The sequence below is a fragment of the Phaethon aethereus genome, assembly GCF_964289735.1.
Source record: "Phaethon aethereus genome assembly, chromosome: 8".
Classification (NCBI taxonomy): Eukaryota; Metazoa; Chordata; class Aves; order Phaethontiformes; family Phaethontidae; genus Phaethon; species Phaethon aethereus.
This window is the reverse complement of record NC_138584.1, coordinates 999,183-1,016,323: the sequence shown is the minus strand read 5'-3', so window position 1 is coordinate 1,016,323 and position 17,141 is coordinate 999,183. Positions and strand designations below refer to the sequence as shown.

The 17,141-nt window shown below is 38.7% G+C and overlaps 1 protein-coding gene across 2 annotated transcripts in view; it reads right to left on the bottom strand.

Annotated features, from left to right (window-relative positions):
- Positions 1-1,037: 1,037 nt before the first annotated feature.
- Positions 1,038-17,141, bottom strand: part of BRINP3 (BMP/retinoic acid inducible neural specific 3) — a gene marked incomplete at both ends in the record, with an annotated part of 207,874 nt that continues 191,770 nt past the window's right edge. For both annotated transcript variants that reach the window (XM_082003025.1, XM_082003026.1), the window contains one exon: positions 1,038-2,154. In XM_082003025.1, the coding sequence (XP_081859151.1) occupies positions 1,038-2,154 (1,117 nt within the window). The remainder of the gene's footprint in view (positions 2,155-17,141) is intronic.

Here is a 17,141-nt window from a genome sequence, read left to right as displayed (position 1 = left end):
GAAGGAAATTATCTGTACCAATGAAAAAAATATCCACATACTAAATAGTTGCATTGTCAGGGAATTTTTTTTAATGAATTCAAATCTAATCAGCATGAATGGTATTTAGCTAAATAGTTCAAAACAGATAATTCTAGAGAAATATTATATTGTGTGTAATTGGGAGGAGGTAATATATACATGTGCTTAATTCTTTCTGTAAATATGCAAAGCAAAGGATTATGGAGACTTTCAAAAAACACTTTTGCTGGAAAAGGTTGTTTCTTTTGTAACGTGAATAATATCTGTTGCAAAGACAGCCTCTCACCTGTCTCCTACTGAGCTAATGCAACCTTTCATTACTGTGCATTTCGCAGTACTAACCTCCTGTCCATCCTAAAACATTCGATATTACCACTCTGGGAGTCTGTATGTCATGTTAAACACCTTGAAAAGGGCATGCTTTCGGAAAGTCTCAGGTGTAGCACGTAAAGCATCACTACAGTTGTCACTTTGGCTCAGCGTGAACATTTAGATCCATATCCTAAGAATAAAATATTTTATGGCTTTGACTTTTCTACAGTTTCTGTTAAAATCTTGAGTCACTGTCTTCTCTTTACCTACATCTCCTGTGTTCAACACACACAAAAGTGTATTAAGGTTACTACTTTTGTGTAAGAAAAAAGAATCCCACAGCATTTCTTTTTAATAACTGTTCGGCTACAAAATTTTATTGGTATCCTTCTATGTTCCCTCTAGAGGATGTAATGCACAAAAGCATTGCCACGGAACATATAAAATTACAAATGAAATTTATTGTAAAAAGTAGAATGTCTCCTAGACTGGTGTCAGTATTTATTTCATTCATAAACCAAAACTGCAGGTATAATATATTCATTGTCAGCAAGTTCATGTGTGTAAATTGCCATCCAACAGTATTGACTGATATAAGACAGATATTGAAAAGACAATTTAAATTTACTCTTCCAAACATAAACTGTTCCACAAAAGCACTGTAAAAACTCCTTCAAGGTTTTGTGTTGTGCTTCACATTATGGTTAACTACATAATTTGGTTGTGTCATAATCCACTGTGTTTGGCAATTTGGCATTAAAGGCCTGCAAAGCAGATTGAATCCTCACCACTTCACTGGTAGACAGTTTGAGTCTATGACGGAGCAAGCAAGAGAAGAGGTCTAGACGACGTTGACCAGGTGGAGAGAGTTTATTTACACGATCCCGTATCTCTAACAACTGCAAAAGTGCCGAGTCCTGTGATCCCTGAGTATAGGGGTAGTCCAGCTGCAAAATCAAGTCTCGAATTGCTTCTGGGTCAAAGTGCATGCTGTAGCCAAACACTTGAATGTTATTGATTTTCATGTAGCCCAGATTTCTTGAGGGATCAATAAATTCCAGGGGTTCATAGTAGATGCTCTCATTGCCATTTGGACCATTTGACTTTATTCTACTCCTCAAATAGATGTGTACAGTTTCAAAAAATGTCTTCCATTTGTTGCCCAGAGTCAGCGTCCAGTTATAACACTGAAGGGGTAAGTCCAGTTTAGTCCGCTCCCAGTCTGGGAAATTATTTTCATTCACAGGCATAAACCAGCTCTCAGAGTGGCTGCCCCCAAAAGGGTTGACGTAAACAGCAAGAACGGGCTCTAAGGTGCTGTTTTTAGTTAGGCAAATTTGAAGAGAGAGGCCCAGTATCATATGGACCAGGCTAGACTTGTACTTGTTACTCTTAAGAGTAAGGAGCATCCGCTTGCGCCAAGAAGGATCAAACCAGCTGTTGAGGCGCATGTCATTGCTGATGAAAATGGCATGGACCTCAATTCGCCGGTCTGTCTTCTGCAATAAATATTTCATTTCCAGGTCCTGAAGGTCAGTCTCAAACCCAATGTAGTGCTCTGTCGATTCTGCCACTTCAGGCTTGCAAAGCCCCTGGCTCAGCATGTAGCCAGCATTGCAGCTCCCACAGCGGGTGCGATTGTCAGGAGCACAGCTCAAGCACGCAGAGCCGTCTCCAACGGTGCAGGGAAGGAAGCCATGGCAGGCAACCTGGTCATTAGGGCAGGTGCATGTGTGAGTCTCTTCAGAAAAGCTTCCCAGAAGGCCATTTTCATTGCAGTAGAGAAAGGACTGGATGCGATTGAGCCAATAGTTGGAAGATCTGCAATGTTAAAATAACTTATTTTAACACAGAGAGACTTGCACACAATAAATACAACCTTGTTATTTTTTATCGGAAAGAGAAAAATAAAGCTGTTTTTAGTAACAGATTAAGGCACTGAAGTCATACGACAGCATCTGCTGTCAGGTAAATACATGTATAAATTGCCTTTTAACAATGCAAGTCATGAAAGGAAAGTTTCCTTATAAACTTACAAGCACATCAGGAGCATTTTGTTCACGTATTTTCTCTCTCTGTATCTCTGTCAAAGAAGCCTGAGAAAGAGCCATTTTTCTGTAACTGTCTTCACATTAACGTTTTGAAATCCTATGCAGTTCAGATTATTTTTCCTCATACTATTTGATCAGGGAGGTGCTTTGTATGTATCTAAGTGTGTATAACTCTGTACCATCACTCTATTTCATTATGAAGATTTTTTTAAGCTTGCAAGCTATCTTGTTTGTGGCTGGAGCTGCTTTGATTTATAGCCAGTGAGCCAAAATGCCTTCCTGGAATAGCAAGTAGGACCCTGCACCCCACTAAAATAGATTCAGTCTTAATTCTTCAGATGACTTCCAGCACAACAATATCCCTACAGGAAGCCATGCATGAGCATGTTGTGTTTAATTTTCATCTGTGGAGATGAAATTAAAAGATCACTTTAATATTCTTCTTGTCATCTCATTTTGGTTTCACTAGAAACAACAGTTAATGTCCTACATCACACTGGGAAAACATTTCCTGAAACCGACAGTTTAGGCTGATGAGGCACAGTCGCTGGAAGACAGACAATGGGAACAACGGATTTACATGGAAATAGTCAAGAGAAAAATTATCTTCTTTCTTTGCCTGTATTTTTCAATTCTTATTAATCCTAGCAATACACAGTTTAAAGAACATGTTTTGGCTGCTGCAGAGTCAGATCCATTGTTGCCGCATGAATGATGATAGTTGTACAATTTCTTCCCTTTGCATTGTTTCAAAGAGAAAATGCAAGAGCCTCATTTACTGATGACACTTATAAAATCACATCTGCATTTGTCACAAGCATTGAATAGCTCAGAAATCTTAATTTTTTGTTGGTTCATTTCTGACTACAAAATAAATACTAAAATTAAAAATCTATGGTATCTCCAAGCCTGAATCTTTCAAAACATGAAAATAAAGATCGGTAAAATTACATCACTGTATACTCTGGTGACTTTGTTTAACATATTTTTTTCCTTTCTCTTTTTTTGTTTGGAGTGGGAATCTTGGTTGTTTTGGCTTGGTTTATATATATATAAAAATATATATATATATATATAAAATCTATTAGTATTTTCTACAAGTATAAGTAAATATAATAACATCCACAACATGAATGCCTTAACACCATTCTCCTCTGTGCTTACTTGAAAGTCAGCATTAGGCAAAAATATTTTGACAAGTTTCTTCCTTCATTTCCTGTTTAAAAATCATAATGTCCATTCTACAAGCAAGGTCAATGTCACAATATAAAAGTTACTCCAAAACTGAGTAGAACAGAAAAGCTATTGCTCTCCCAAGTGGAATGGGAAGTTCCCATGTACTTTGGCTTATTTTGACAGTGATCTGCACTTACTGAGCTTGCCCTGGCAGCTCACAGGAGCGGCAGTTCAGGTGTGTTATGGCTCTGTTTGCCATTATGGGGTGGACTTTGCAGCCAGGCTGTGTCTCACATGGTCTACCTTATTGCTGTTAGCCCCACAGCAATCAAAACAGAGAAGATCCTTGTCCAAAGGAGTGAAACTAACCTTTCAAAGGTCTCTCATTACAGCTTTTTCCTAACACCTTATGGCTCTCTGTCCTTATTTAAGAACTGATACTGGGTTCCAAAAGCTGCTGGATGTAAGATATAAATGTCTGGAGGTTTTACTTTCCTTTAGATCTTTGGGTTATGCCATTTGTGTCACAATAGCCTTCATAAAGTTGTTACTTTATTTTGATTTGCTACCTTGAACAGATAACTGGGCAGATTTAAAAAATACGTCATTTGTTTTTTAATCTCCAAGTTTTCTGCTTGTACTCATACTACCAGTGTGTACCACATGACTACTGTATCAAGGTTAAACACATTCAACAGCTGATGTCGATCCGGTTTGTAAATGTGAATTTTAACATCCCCTTCTACTTCTCTTGCAAACAGAAGTCCATGTCTTTGAAAAGTTTTGTAGTATATATTAAGCGTACATTTCCAGAAAACCTCATTTTGCACAGAGCAACTCTGAGCGTAAGCTGTGGCTTTCAATTCATCTCAAGAGAGCATAGACATCTGAAGACTTACATTTTCCATGTATCACAGAGTGTCAACCATAGAGGCTAAATCTGCCTGGCTTGCTCACACAAAACATCAGCCCTGCTACATAGTTTGTGACATATAAGGGTATGTTTACATGATACGTTTTAGTCAGAAGAAAGCTAACTGTGCCTGAGCTCCAAAGCCAAACAGAGACACATGACTATGTTAGTTTTTCAACAGTAGCTTGGATTTGGATTGTGTATGGACAAGAAATTTCTGTATGGCTTGGAGACCAAGCATTTATCCTGGCTTAGAGCTCAGGCACAGTCAGCTTTAAACTACACACCAGCTACGAATTTTTTGAGCCTAATTTTACATACTTTCTGATACATTTTAATGAGTGATTTTTCAAATATTGCTTTATTGAGGTATATTAAGTGTCACTGGAAAGGTTTTGGCAGCGGGGGTTGAGGGGCAGGCACAGGAGTGCCCTCTGTAAGCGGGCAGGGGCTCCCCATTCCAGACACAGCTGGTTTCAGACAGTTCCAGTTGCTTCCAGCCAGCTGCTCTTATCTTGACCCACAAGTTTTTTATCTTATTTCCTCCTCCCCTCCCATTGAAGAGGGTGGGTGAGAGTGCAGCTGGGTGCGTGAACATCTGGCAGCCAGCCTAGGTTCACCCACCACGTAAGATAGGCAAGATAATTTGCAACTTTAAGTTGATCCCTGTTACGTTTCATCTACCCTTTCTTCCTCTTAGATCTAGTGAATAGGATTACGGGGCATGGAGAGGGCTCTATTATATCACTACGTATTATTCTGCTTAATATTTGGCATTGAAATAAGTCAAAGAATGTTCTGCACATTATTTTTTTTCATATAGAGGAATTTCTGGGAAAAGAAGGGGATTACTCCTCCTGTGGATACACCTGAGCATGGTTAGAAGGGACCGGTATACGGAATGCAGGGTGCGCCTGGCAAAGAAAGAAAGGGAGACTGTGGCAGTACTGGAGACCGATGAAGAGAAGGGAGCTGGGAAAGCAAGGGAGGAATTCACTCATCCTGTGGAGGTGATGGAAAGACAGAAACCTGGTGAGGAAGATGGCACTCTTGGAAAAGGAGAATTTTCTATTGTTGGAATAAGCCTATTTAAAAACTGAATTAATTTACTGGCGAGGGTTGATTTGGTTTGGGTTACTCACTTCTCCAACCACATGGTTTCTGACATAATTTTTCCTTATCTAGTAGTAGATCCAGAAGATCAAGATCAGTAGATCAAATATACTGTTTCCATTATTATGAGAAGCAAAACCTTTAATGTCACTTTTCTGTTCTTTTTATTTTTAATGAGCCTGCCTTCTTTCTTTTTTTGTTAAAGGATAGAAGAAGCAGGCTAAAAGTCTGCATGAAATTACATAGCTGCACAATCAAGTAAGTTTCCTTTAGAAAACTTAATTATCAGTTCATAACTCAGTATTTAGTTTATTAAAACAACTATATCTTTGATCATTAGCAGTTGCAAGGAGACCAAGAACTTTAGAGGGAAGGAGGTTTTCTCTGTGTTCCAAATAAAGTTCAGAAAAATAACCGTCTAATATTTTTACCTGATTTTGATTTTTTTACCTGATTTTAACCAGGGAGATTTCAAAAATTTCTACTTATACTTGTTTGTCTTTGATAAGTTTACAAACACAAGTCCTTTTTTTAAAAAAATAAAATGAACTGCCTTACTCAACTGCTTTTCTTTAAAGTTGTCATGAAGGAATACCATTACTCTTTGTAAATTTATTGCTTTCATTCAAGTAAATTAAGTAAATTAAGTGAAAATAAATAGAATGTCAGCAATACCTACTTTATTTAAGCCACTCATCCTTAATTAGATAAATTCACACTGGAATGTAATTCTGAAAGCTTTCTTTTTTTCCTAGAAATAAAAGAGATTTTAAAATTCTGGACCCTGCAGTCAAGGAGAAAGGCTTGGTTAGGAGCAGATGCCTCCTGCAGGTCAACACCTGGCTGAACAGCTGGTGCAGTCAGATAGGCAGAGCCACTGGATCCTCTCTGAGGATGGATGGCAGCTGTGGAGAGATGGGATCTAACAGAAAGTAACGGGTGACAAACTTGCTGACCTTGTGAGAAGGGCTTCAAGCAATGTTAACTTGGGGCTGGAGTCAAAAAGGGGACTAAGGAAAAAAACATCTGGGAAAACAACTCCCACCAGAAAGTGGTACTACTACGGACCCCTCTCAAGGGCCTAAACACAGATGCAAATAGTGTGGGAAACAGGCAGAAGATGTGGACACAGCTGCAATGTTATGACTTCATTGGGATCACAGAGATGTGGTGGGACTAGCCTGGGATGCTTGTGATGGAGGAATCTAGACTCTTTAGTGAGAATAGGTGAGCAGGGGCGATAACTGCACTCCACACAAAGGAGTACTTTGAACTACAACTTTGCTATAGACTGGTCAGGTTCTTAGGGTCTGGAATCGGAGGAGAGACCAGCAATAGGGAGACTGTGGTCAGAATCTCCTACAGACCAGAAGATCAAGAAAAGGAAGTGGATGAAGCCTTCCTTAACCAACCGGAGGAAGCAACATGACCACTGGTCCTGACCTTCATGGGGGACTTCAAAAATCCCAGCAGAGCTGTTGGTGGTGGGGTAACACGACAGGACATGAACAATCTAGGAGAGTATTGAAATGCATTGACAATAAATTTTTATGCCGGTGTCAAAGGAGCTGAATAGGGGAGATGCTCTGCTGGAGCTCCTACTCATAAATAGGGTTTATTTATGACCTAAACTGGTTGAGGATGTGAAAGCTGATGGCAGCCTTGGCTGCACTGACTACAGGATGCTCAAGTGAAAAACCCTGAAGGGAGTGGGAGAGGCAAGTAAAAGAGTGGTTATCCTGGTCTTCCAGCCTTTGTCTCGTTCAAGGAATTATTAGGTTGGGTACCAGGTGAGGCTGCCTTAAAAGGTAAAACATGGTAGGCAATGTGGTTGGTCTTCAGGAATGATGTCCTTATAGCACAGTCGTCCATTTGGATGTGCAGGAAGTTGAGCAGGCACAGCAGGAGGCTGACTTGGATGCATGGGGAACTCCTGTCTGAGCTAAAATACCAAGAAGTCTACCTAAGCTGGAAGTTGGTATAGGCTACTTGGAAGGACTACAGAAACATGGCCTGGACATACAGTAATTAAATTACATGACATTTCAAAATTCAGCCTGTTTTGAAATGAGTGAGCAATGTGAGTGATAAAAAAAAGGACTTCTACATGTACATTTTCAGCAAGAGTCAGACTGAGGAAAATAGAGGCCTGTTGCTAATGGAGAAAGCAGACATGGCAACAGAAATTATTAATGTATTTAGTGTCTTCTTTGCCTTTCTGTTATCTAAGAAGATATGTTCTAATGCAGAGAAATGCACAGTCCCGCAGCTGGAACCAGAAAAACCCTATGCAACAGATCAGGCTGGGTGTATACCACCTAGAAACCAGCTTTACAAGAAAGCACCTGAGATCCTAACAGATATGAAGCTGAACAGACAAACATGAGCTAGGACTATTGTCTTGTGGCAAAGAAGACAAAGTGCATTAGCAGAGCCAACAGGCCAAGGGCAGCAAATATTCCCCCATATTTGGTACTTGCAAAATGGCATCTGGGACATTGTGTCTGGATTTGATCTTGTACTCATCTGTACAAGAGAGTCATCAACAGACTAGAGCAAGTCCAGTGAAGGTCCACCAAGATGTTCAGAGGACTAGAGCACATAACGACGAGGACAGCCTGAAGGAATTGGATTTGTTTAGGCTGAGGAACATAAAACTAAAGGAGGATCTAAATGCTGCCTCCAAATACCTTCTGGAAGGATGTAGAGAAGATGAGCCTAGAAGATGAGCTTCTCCAAGGTGCAGAGTAAAAGGACAAGAAACAGTGTACAAAAGTTGTAGTGAAGCAATTTTGATTAGAGAAAAGGAAAAAAAATTCATTGTGAGGTTGCCCAAACACTATAAGAAGTTGACGAATGAGATTCATATTTTAAGGTGCTGCCCTCCCGCAGTGGCTATTGTCAGTAGAAGTAGGGTGAAACCCTAATACTTAGGGAGAAAAAGAACTTCTCTTCCTGGATAATGTACAAGCCAGACAAGATTTTTCTACTTTTCCTGAGCTCATTACACAAGACCAACCTAGACCAATCAACACCACTGAGCTGTATAATATCTTCCACAAGGACCTCAGCCACAGGTTGACAGAAAAGTTCACACAAATGAATGACATTCCAATTCGATAATTACTCCTATATTATGCCATATGTTTCTGAAAACATCATTAAAACAACAAACTGTTCAATGAAAATCAAAACATTAGTTCAATATTTTATTTTAAAGGGATCCGGTTTTCTTTTTTCTCTTAGATAATTTTGCACTGCCTCCAGAGAATGGCAGAGTGTGGGAACATTTTTTGAAGCTCAGTGCACTTAGCGTGAGGCAAACAAAATCTCACTTTTCTTCCAGGTAGTTATTTTCTTCACATAAGATTCAGCCAATGTCAGTTATTGCTTGTTGCTGTCCATTAGATTTCCTTTTTTTACTCTATTAGGTCTAATTATTCTTTCATTTTCTAGGTTAGTTGGCTGAACTAGAGCTTGGTTGTCTATGTACTCTATGAAAACTTGAGTATACCCCTCCTAATTGCTTTCTTCTATTGTTCACTATTTGACATATTCAAGATCCACTTGTTAGTCCATTGCCAGAAAGAAAAATGCTTATTAACTCTGTCATAGGACTTCATTACATTTTCCTACTATTTCTGGTTTTTTTTTTCAGATTTGTGTTGATATATGAGGGCTTACAGAAGTCACAAAGAAAAACTGTTTACTTTGATAAGGACAGAATCTGAACCTCTGACTTTAAGTTCCTGAAGTCCAAATTAACGTTCGTAACAGGCTTTGCTCAAAATTTAGTATACTTTTATTCTTCTCTTCAGGTATAATAAATTTTTGGTACTTCATTACTCACCACATTGTTCTGTAAACTTTCCCAGTGTTCTTTTACCTTTAATCAGTTTTACTTAATCATTTATGTGTTAATGAGGGACTAGTAACAAAGGCTGCTTATCTTGAGCAGTTGCTTCTTGTTTATAGAAGTTAATAAATAAATAAAGACAATTAGCTTCTGAGGAGGGTTGAAAGAGCTCTCCAATTATACTTTTAATGACACTGCAAACATTATTATTTGATTTGGAGAATTATGTTTACTGGCCTGATGTGTTAGTTTTCCAAACACTGAGATAGAGAACTTCTGAATTTCAAACCTATTGGAACCAGGAAGAATCTTCCTAGTTATTTCAATGAGCTTCAAATCAAAATGGGATGCCTGCAAGTATCTGCAGCTTTACCATCATGCAAAATTACATGATAAGCTATAATCAAAAGTTATTTTTGGTGAATCATACACTTGAAATCACAACTTTAATTAGAAATAACATAATCTTTAATTTAATGAAATAAAACACTTTATAAGTATAGGACACTTCTTATTAGATTATATAATGAATTAGACCTCCCTGAAAATTCTTTAGAATTTTTTAAGTCTTCTTTTGTTTACTAATATTGGATCATTGAAATCAACCTTTCGAAAGCGGCACAAAGTTACAAAAGAAGTGCTAAGTCCAGGATGGAATTTCTATGAAAACATAAATATTGTTGGTCATCCTGTTAGTTGAATACCTGCGGTCTTTATAGGCAATAGACCATGAAGCCTCTGCTCTGACTGACGCAGAGCAGAACACTGAGACAGATAACCCGTACAAATCACATACTCCTACCCTGTAGTTAAGATCCCTAAACTGGCTTTCCACTCTTCTGAGGTTTCAGTTTCACATCTAACTGCAAAGAGTTCCTAGATATGTGAACCACGTCTCTTGTGTGGACGGACATGTCCCTCCATCCTTATTTAATTTGTTTGATCATATACGTCAATATGAATATACTTAATTGTGCGTGACAACATTCCACAAATTTTCTCAATTCTTAAAATTTACTGGGAAGCAGATTGTTAACTAATTATGGTTTAATAACAGCTCCAGCTCCACCTTTTTATATTCAATGCTTTTCCCACAATACTACAGGAAGATCAGGTTTCTGTTGCTGGATGACTCTTCTGTGGGTGAACCTTCTATTGCATAGGATGCACTTAACAGTTGGCTACCATGCTTTCAGCTAGAATACTTACAGGGTGAAGAAAGCCTGCCATATAATCTCACATTTACACAAGCATGATAAAATATAGGATAATCCTATCGAAGTTAATGTATCGGTTAACATCGGCCAAGTTTCTGATGAGAGTTGTCTTAATGAGAAATATAAATCTTAAGTGTTTTGTAGGTGAAATCATTCTATGTTAAGTTGCACTGCATTACCTCTTTATGAAATGCTCTCCGATTCTTAATTCTGAAGTGTATTTAAGACATTTTGCAATTTTTTTTGCTATGAAATAAGTTTACTTTAAAAAATTGTTAATTTATTTGAACAATAGCAGTTGCAAGTTTTATCCAAAACATGTGCTTACTCTTGTTCAATACACTGTAACCTTAAATGTAAGAACAAAGCAGTATGGTCACCCTATATAATAGCTGTAGCAAGTATTTAATCATGATATGACACTTCTACCTTCTTCTCTGCCTCACTAAGTGCTTAACATCTGTTGTACATCAGATGGCTCAGTAGCAGATGATGAGTACTCAGTGAGGCAGATGCTAAGTAAAAAAATGAAGACAATTTAACAAGAAGTGTATAGGCAGTAAAATACCCATTACCTATTTTTCCCTCCTTTGGAGGCTGAGTCCAGTATAAATCTGTAAGACAGAACCATCAACACCAAATGCACTTACAGACATCTCTAAAATGTCCTACTCTTGATCTTATGGGATCACCTCTTGGGAAGGACAAATGAGACTCCAAGTGCTGTGATTCATAACAAGAACATTAATTGTTACTAAATTTGATAATGGTCTTTATGTGAATGCACTTTTCTTCTGGGAATCAGGGTAAAACTACTGACTGTACAGTCGCCAGAAGGCCAGCGAGAGATTAGAAGAATTAATGTGTTTAGTTTATTTAACCTTACAAAATTAAAACAGTACTATTAAAAACTACTGAAGTAAAAATGCCTGAAATTGTTTTACTATGGCTCACGTTAAAGGTATGCCAGCAAGACTCGCAATGACAGCTGCAAATCTTACTCAAAAAGATGATAAATAGGAGAAGTGCAGCTGTTCTGAGTTCACAACTTACAATTTCAGAGCTGGCTCCACCCGAGCCAGGTACTTTAAAACTGATCTAAAGGGCTGAGGTAACTATATAGCCCATGGCGAAAACAAGGCAAGCATACTGTGGCGTAGAGAAGGGATACGATACTTCTCAAATGTATGGAAAGGAAAGAAAAGCCTCTGCCTAGAGGGAAGCCTTTGCTATAACCCCCTGCTAACACACACAGAAAAGATATTAATTAGCAATGAAATTTTTATGGCAATGTTGTTTTCATACGCTAAAATGGCTTCCAACATGGAAATGGATGGGGGAACTGAAGAAAACTGTCTTGGCGTGAGACTTCTTCCATGGTAGCTATACTCTAGGAAAGGGACTGGATGAACAAGGAGGTTGAATCTAGGATTTTGTTGCTGGGTTTAATAATAATCTAAACTGAATCTATCTTGATTTATGGAAGTAATATACCTTGTTCTGCCCTGTTAATCACATTTAAGGAGGTCTTCCAGCCCTTGTGCACCATTTTTCAGGTGTTTCCCACCCCCCTTCTTAAGGCTGGTAGTCCATATTTTAAAACCAGTAATTCATGTCACTCTTAAATTCCAGATAGTCTTTGTATTATGAGAAGTGGAGGAATTAAGCCCCTCTACTAAATGACAGAAACCTATCACACCTCATAGAACAAAACTGCTATGGACTACATGATATTCCAGACTAAACATTTTGACATTAAAATATTTCGTATTTCAGAGGCTATTTCTAATTAGCCTGCTATGAATTTATTTATACAGATTTTTAGCTTTACCTATGCTACTGTCGCACCCTTTTAATTCTCATAGCAGAGTTTTTCTACCATCATAGAATCACAGGATGGTTTGGGCTGGAAAAGACCTTAAAGATCACTTAGTTCCAACCCCCCTGCCATGGGCAGGGACACCTTCCACTAGAGCAGGTTGCTCAAAGCCCCGTCCATCCTGGCCTTGAACACTTCCAGGGATGGGGCAGCCACAACTTCTCTGGGAAACCTGTGCCAGTGCCTCACCACCCTCATAGTGAAAAATTGATTCCTTATATCTAGTCTAAATCTACCCTTTTCCAGTTTATAGCCATTACCCCCTGTCCTATCATTACATGCCCTTGTTAAAAAGTTGCTCTGCAGCTTTCTTGTAGGCCCCTTTCAGCCCTGGCGGCTGCACTAAGGTCTCCCCGGAGCCTTCTCTGCTCCAGGCTGAGCCCCCCCAGCTCTCCCAGCCTGTCCTCCCAGCAGAGCTGTTCCAGCCCTCGGAGCGTTGCTGGGGCCTCCTCTGGCCCCGCTCCAGCAGGTCCATGTCTCTCCTGTGCCGAGGGCTCCAGAGCTGGACGCAGCACTGCAGGGGGGTCTCCCCAGAGCGGGGCAGAGGGGCAGAATCCCCTCCCTCGCCCTGCTGGCCACGCGGCTTTGGGGGCAGCCCAGGACACGGTTGGCTTCTGGGCTGTGAGCACACATTGCCGGCTCCTGTCCGGCTTTTCACCCACCAGGACCCCCAAGTCCTTCTCGATAGGGCTGCTCCCCGTCCCTTCACCCCCAGCCTGTGCCGATATTGGGGATTGCCCTGATTGTTTCCTCACACTATTGCTAGCCCTTCCCTCCCAGCTGGATTTATTAGCTTTGGAAGAGTTTCACATTAATATCAGTTAAACAATGGCCACTCAAAGCTCTTTGGTCTGTGTTCAGCTGCCCATAAGGTAGAATTCTGAAATTAAACCTCCTTACTACAGGTAAAATCATAGTCTCACTCACAGCAAGTAGCAGAAAGGCAAGTCCATGATTATATCTCCAAAACTGATACAAGGCCATTATAGTATCTTATTTTCCTACTGGTTTTGAGACAGGATCTCTATTCCTATTTTAGGCATCCTTATTCCCAGATACAAATTACTGAAATCTAAAAAAAACCTGGTTATATTCTGGCAAAATTTTTTACAGCTATAATTACGGAGGTAGAGAAAATACAGATTCTATTCCTGGCTTCTTCACCATCTTTCTGTATGACCATGACTATGGACAAATCACTTGCCCTTTTCCTTTCACAATTATTTTAATTTTTTTCCACTGCTTGGCTATTTGGATTATAAATTTAGTTACCTCTAGATGTTACTGTAATACAAAGAGCAATAATCTGTCATTTTCTTCCACTGTGTAGAATCAGAAGTATTGCACCAAAGTAAGAGTCTCCCAGTAAAGAGTAATGGTTTTAATTAAAGAATACAAAACTCAGTTCTGTATTCATACTTCATTTATCATGATATTAAACAAAATAAAATAAAAAAAGATTCTGAACTCAGTGTGCTTTTTTCCTCTCATGCTATAATAAATTAAAATAACTTAAAATAACTATAATTTTGAACAAATCCTTAAAGTTTTAATATAGGCACAAAATACATTACAGAAGACAGCTTTGCTCTTCTGCCGTGATATCTTTGAATAAATTGTAAGGACACACTTACATTTCTGAAGGAAAATTAAAGGCTGTCTAGAAAAGCTTTATCATGCTGTTTTTAAAAACAGCATGTATTTCACTTAATAATGTATAATTCTTGTAATAAGATGTCACTTATGTAACGGTCATAAATAGGGAAAGTATTAATATAAATGACCAGATGTTGCATGTATATAGTTTAAATTAGGAGACAACATAGTAATAATGCTTATAAGCAAATATCAAGTAATTGCTTCTCTTCTGACATTTTTGTCTTCCTTGAACAAACCAACCAACCCACAACCTGAAATGCAATCTATAGGTGATAGAAAGGCTGACACTGGGTCCACAAAAGAACGATTTTTTGCACATTGATCTACAAAAAAGGAAAATTAGTATAGATAACTGAGGGAGAGGAATCACAGTCCCAAAATATTTCTTTTGCAATATATATACAATTGCACAAAGATTAAGATTATAGAACTGTTCTCACTCACCCACCAACTGTTGATTGCTGAGAAAAAAAAAAATCTATGTATGCAATTCAGAATAATAATCCTTCTTGCAAATTGCTGAAACCTTTATACTTTCCACTCATCAGTATAACTGGGTCAGTCTGGTTACAGTAACCCACAGGAGCCACAAGAGATTGTGATGTCGGTGGCAGAAGCCGGGATATGTAACATCTCTTGGTAACAGCTCCGAATTTCTCCTGGCACAACCATGTGAAAATATGCAATTGCGGCATGTACCACAACCGAAGTTCATTGGCTCCTTTACAATACTTGGTAACTCTGTCAGAACCTCGAAGCTGTCAGGATATCTCACAGATATCTAACTGAACTTGACAATTTTTTTTTCTTTTTCTGGACATTTTGTTTGCTTTAGGAAACATGGTTGGGGCAATCTGGTTTGTCCGTAGTTTCATTTTCTGCATCAGCATTTTAGCTATTAAAGTAAATCACAGTTGCTGGAGTGTAGCAGTGGGACTGTGTGCAAATCCCTTCCCACGGAGAAGAGCGTGTGAAGGGTAATCAGCTATAAATAATGAAGAAATGACAAATCTTGTTGCAGCGAAAGAACATATTACTTCTAATACACTATTTGTCTAGATATTCAATCGTACTCTGTTGAACTGATCCCCTCCTCAGTATTACGTGGTTTCATACACAATAATACTAAAGGGTAGAAAGAAAGTCTCCCCATGCTGAACAGCTTCTTTGATATCTCGCAGTTTTTATTTAAGGGAGTATAGTTTAAAAAAAACAAAACAAAACAAACCCACAAACATTTTAGTCCCTTTTAAATTCCTCCTTAGTGAAACTAAAATGCTTCTGCTGGAAGGAATTAATTTAAAGAGCCTGTCTTTCACAAAGAATTTCTGGAATTTAATATTAATAACCAAAAGGGGATTGGAGCAGACAAGATTTCCTTGTAGGACAAAAAATCTGTTAAAGAATATATTCTTCTGATAAGTGACATATAACATTTCAGAGCCTGCAACAGCATATGTTTGAAGACATATGTAGCATTCTTTACACAGGTATTGTAAATATCTTTGATTATTAACACTGTGGGATACTAAAGGCTCTGGAGGAATTCTCTCATTAGCGATGTCTCTAGTATGCTTTCTGTATATACCTGTGTGTGTATATGTATAAGCACACACTCTTCCTTAATATCATAGGCACTCTTTGAAAGATTTATCCGTCCCTTCCAGAAAGGCCAGCTGCTCTCACCTGGGGGAACCAAAAAACCCAAAAACCAGCTACAATAATCCCCTAAAAAGTCCTCCCAAACCCAGTCTCCGGAGCTGCAATGGAACCAAGGGAAGAAGGGACACGATGGTATTAGGGGAACGATGGTGATGCTAATTAATGGAAATAAAGTGAAATAAATTTGAAACTTTTATTTGGGACAGAGGAATGATAGTAAGCTTCCCACATATAAGGAGCAACGCAAGACTGACTTTAAAAGAAAAAAGAAGAGCTGTGTTGAATCACTGTAGTGTAACTTGCTGGTCACAGCACAAAACTTCAGAGAAACCCTGTGCACGGTATGCTTCTGTCTAGCTGTTAAAATGGTCTTCTGTTAAATGGGGTTTCTGATATGGAATTTGTGTTGAAATGCAAGCGGCTTGCTTATTTAGGGAGAGTTACCTGAAGGGAGATTGATGCACAAGCTGCAGAAATGTGCAATGCTGTCCTCAGTTATTACAGAACGAAATGCCATGAACAGCAACTTGCTGTCTTTCGCTGGATGTATTTGGATGTCATATGTATTCATCTTGGAACCTATATACTGAGTAAATAGCTCATTTTTTTTTAGCTTGTACGAAATTGTACAACTCCTGTAGTTCGATATCTTTGCGCTTTTAACAACTTAAGTTCAGGAAGGATGGTTAAACTTTAAGATTGTGAATCAGGTCATGAAACATGAAAAAATTCATAGTGACAGTTTTTAAATAGTTAATTACTAGGGTAAGCGCACTACCAAGATGTCTCTAAAAAGGATTCCATCCATTCTTCTCAACGCTTTACAAATGCTATTGTACTTTCTATTGTATTTAGAATAAAAGCGACAACAGAAAAAGCCTGAAGACATCGTCCATATGGAAAATGCCAATCTGTCTCAAGTGCCTTTGCCTTGAAGAGTTTCCAATCTAAGTGCAAAACAGGCAAAAGGAATAGAAATAGGATGTAGGATGTACTCACAAAGGTTTTAGAGATGTAGGGAGGGGATGATGAGGTCTGGAGGTGGATAACTGCAGAGCCACTAGCTAAAGTACAAGCCTGGATCTTTAATATTCCCTCTGTCCTGCAGAGGATTTCCTACTGTGCACAGTGAGTACCGCTGAATAACAAGGAATAGCCACAAAAATAGCCCTAATGCCCTCAGGCAAACACATCATCCATTATTTCTCTTGTTTATCAAATACGCAATCCTTCCGCATGGGTTTTGGAGGCATCTTTTACGTGTGTTTTGGTGGATAAGGTG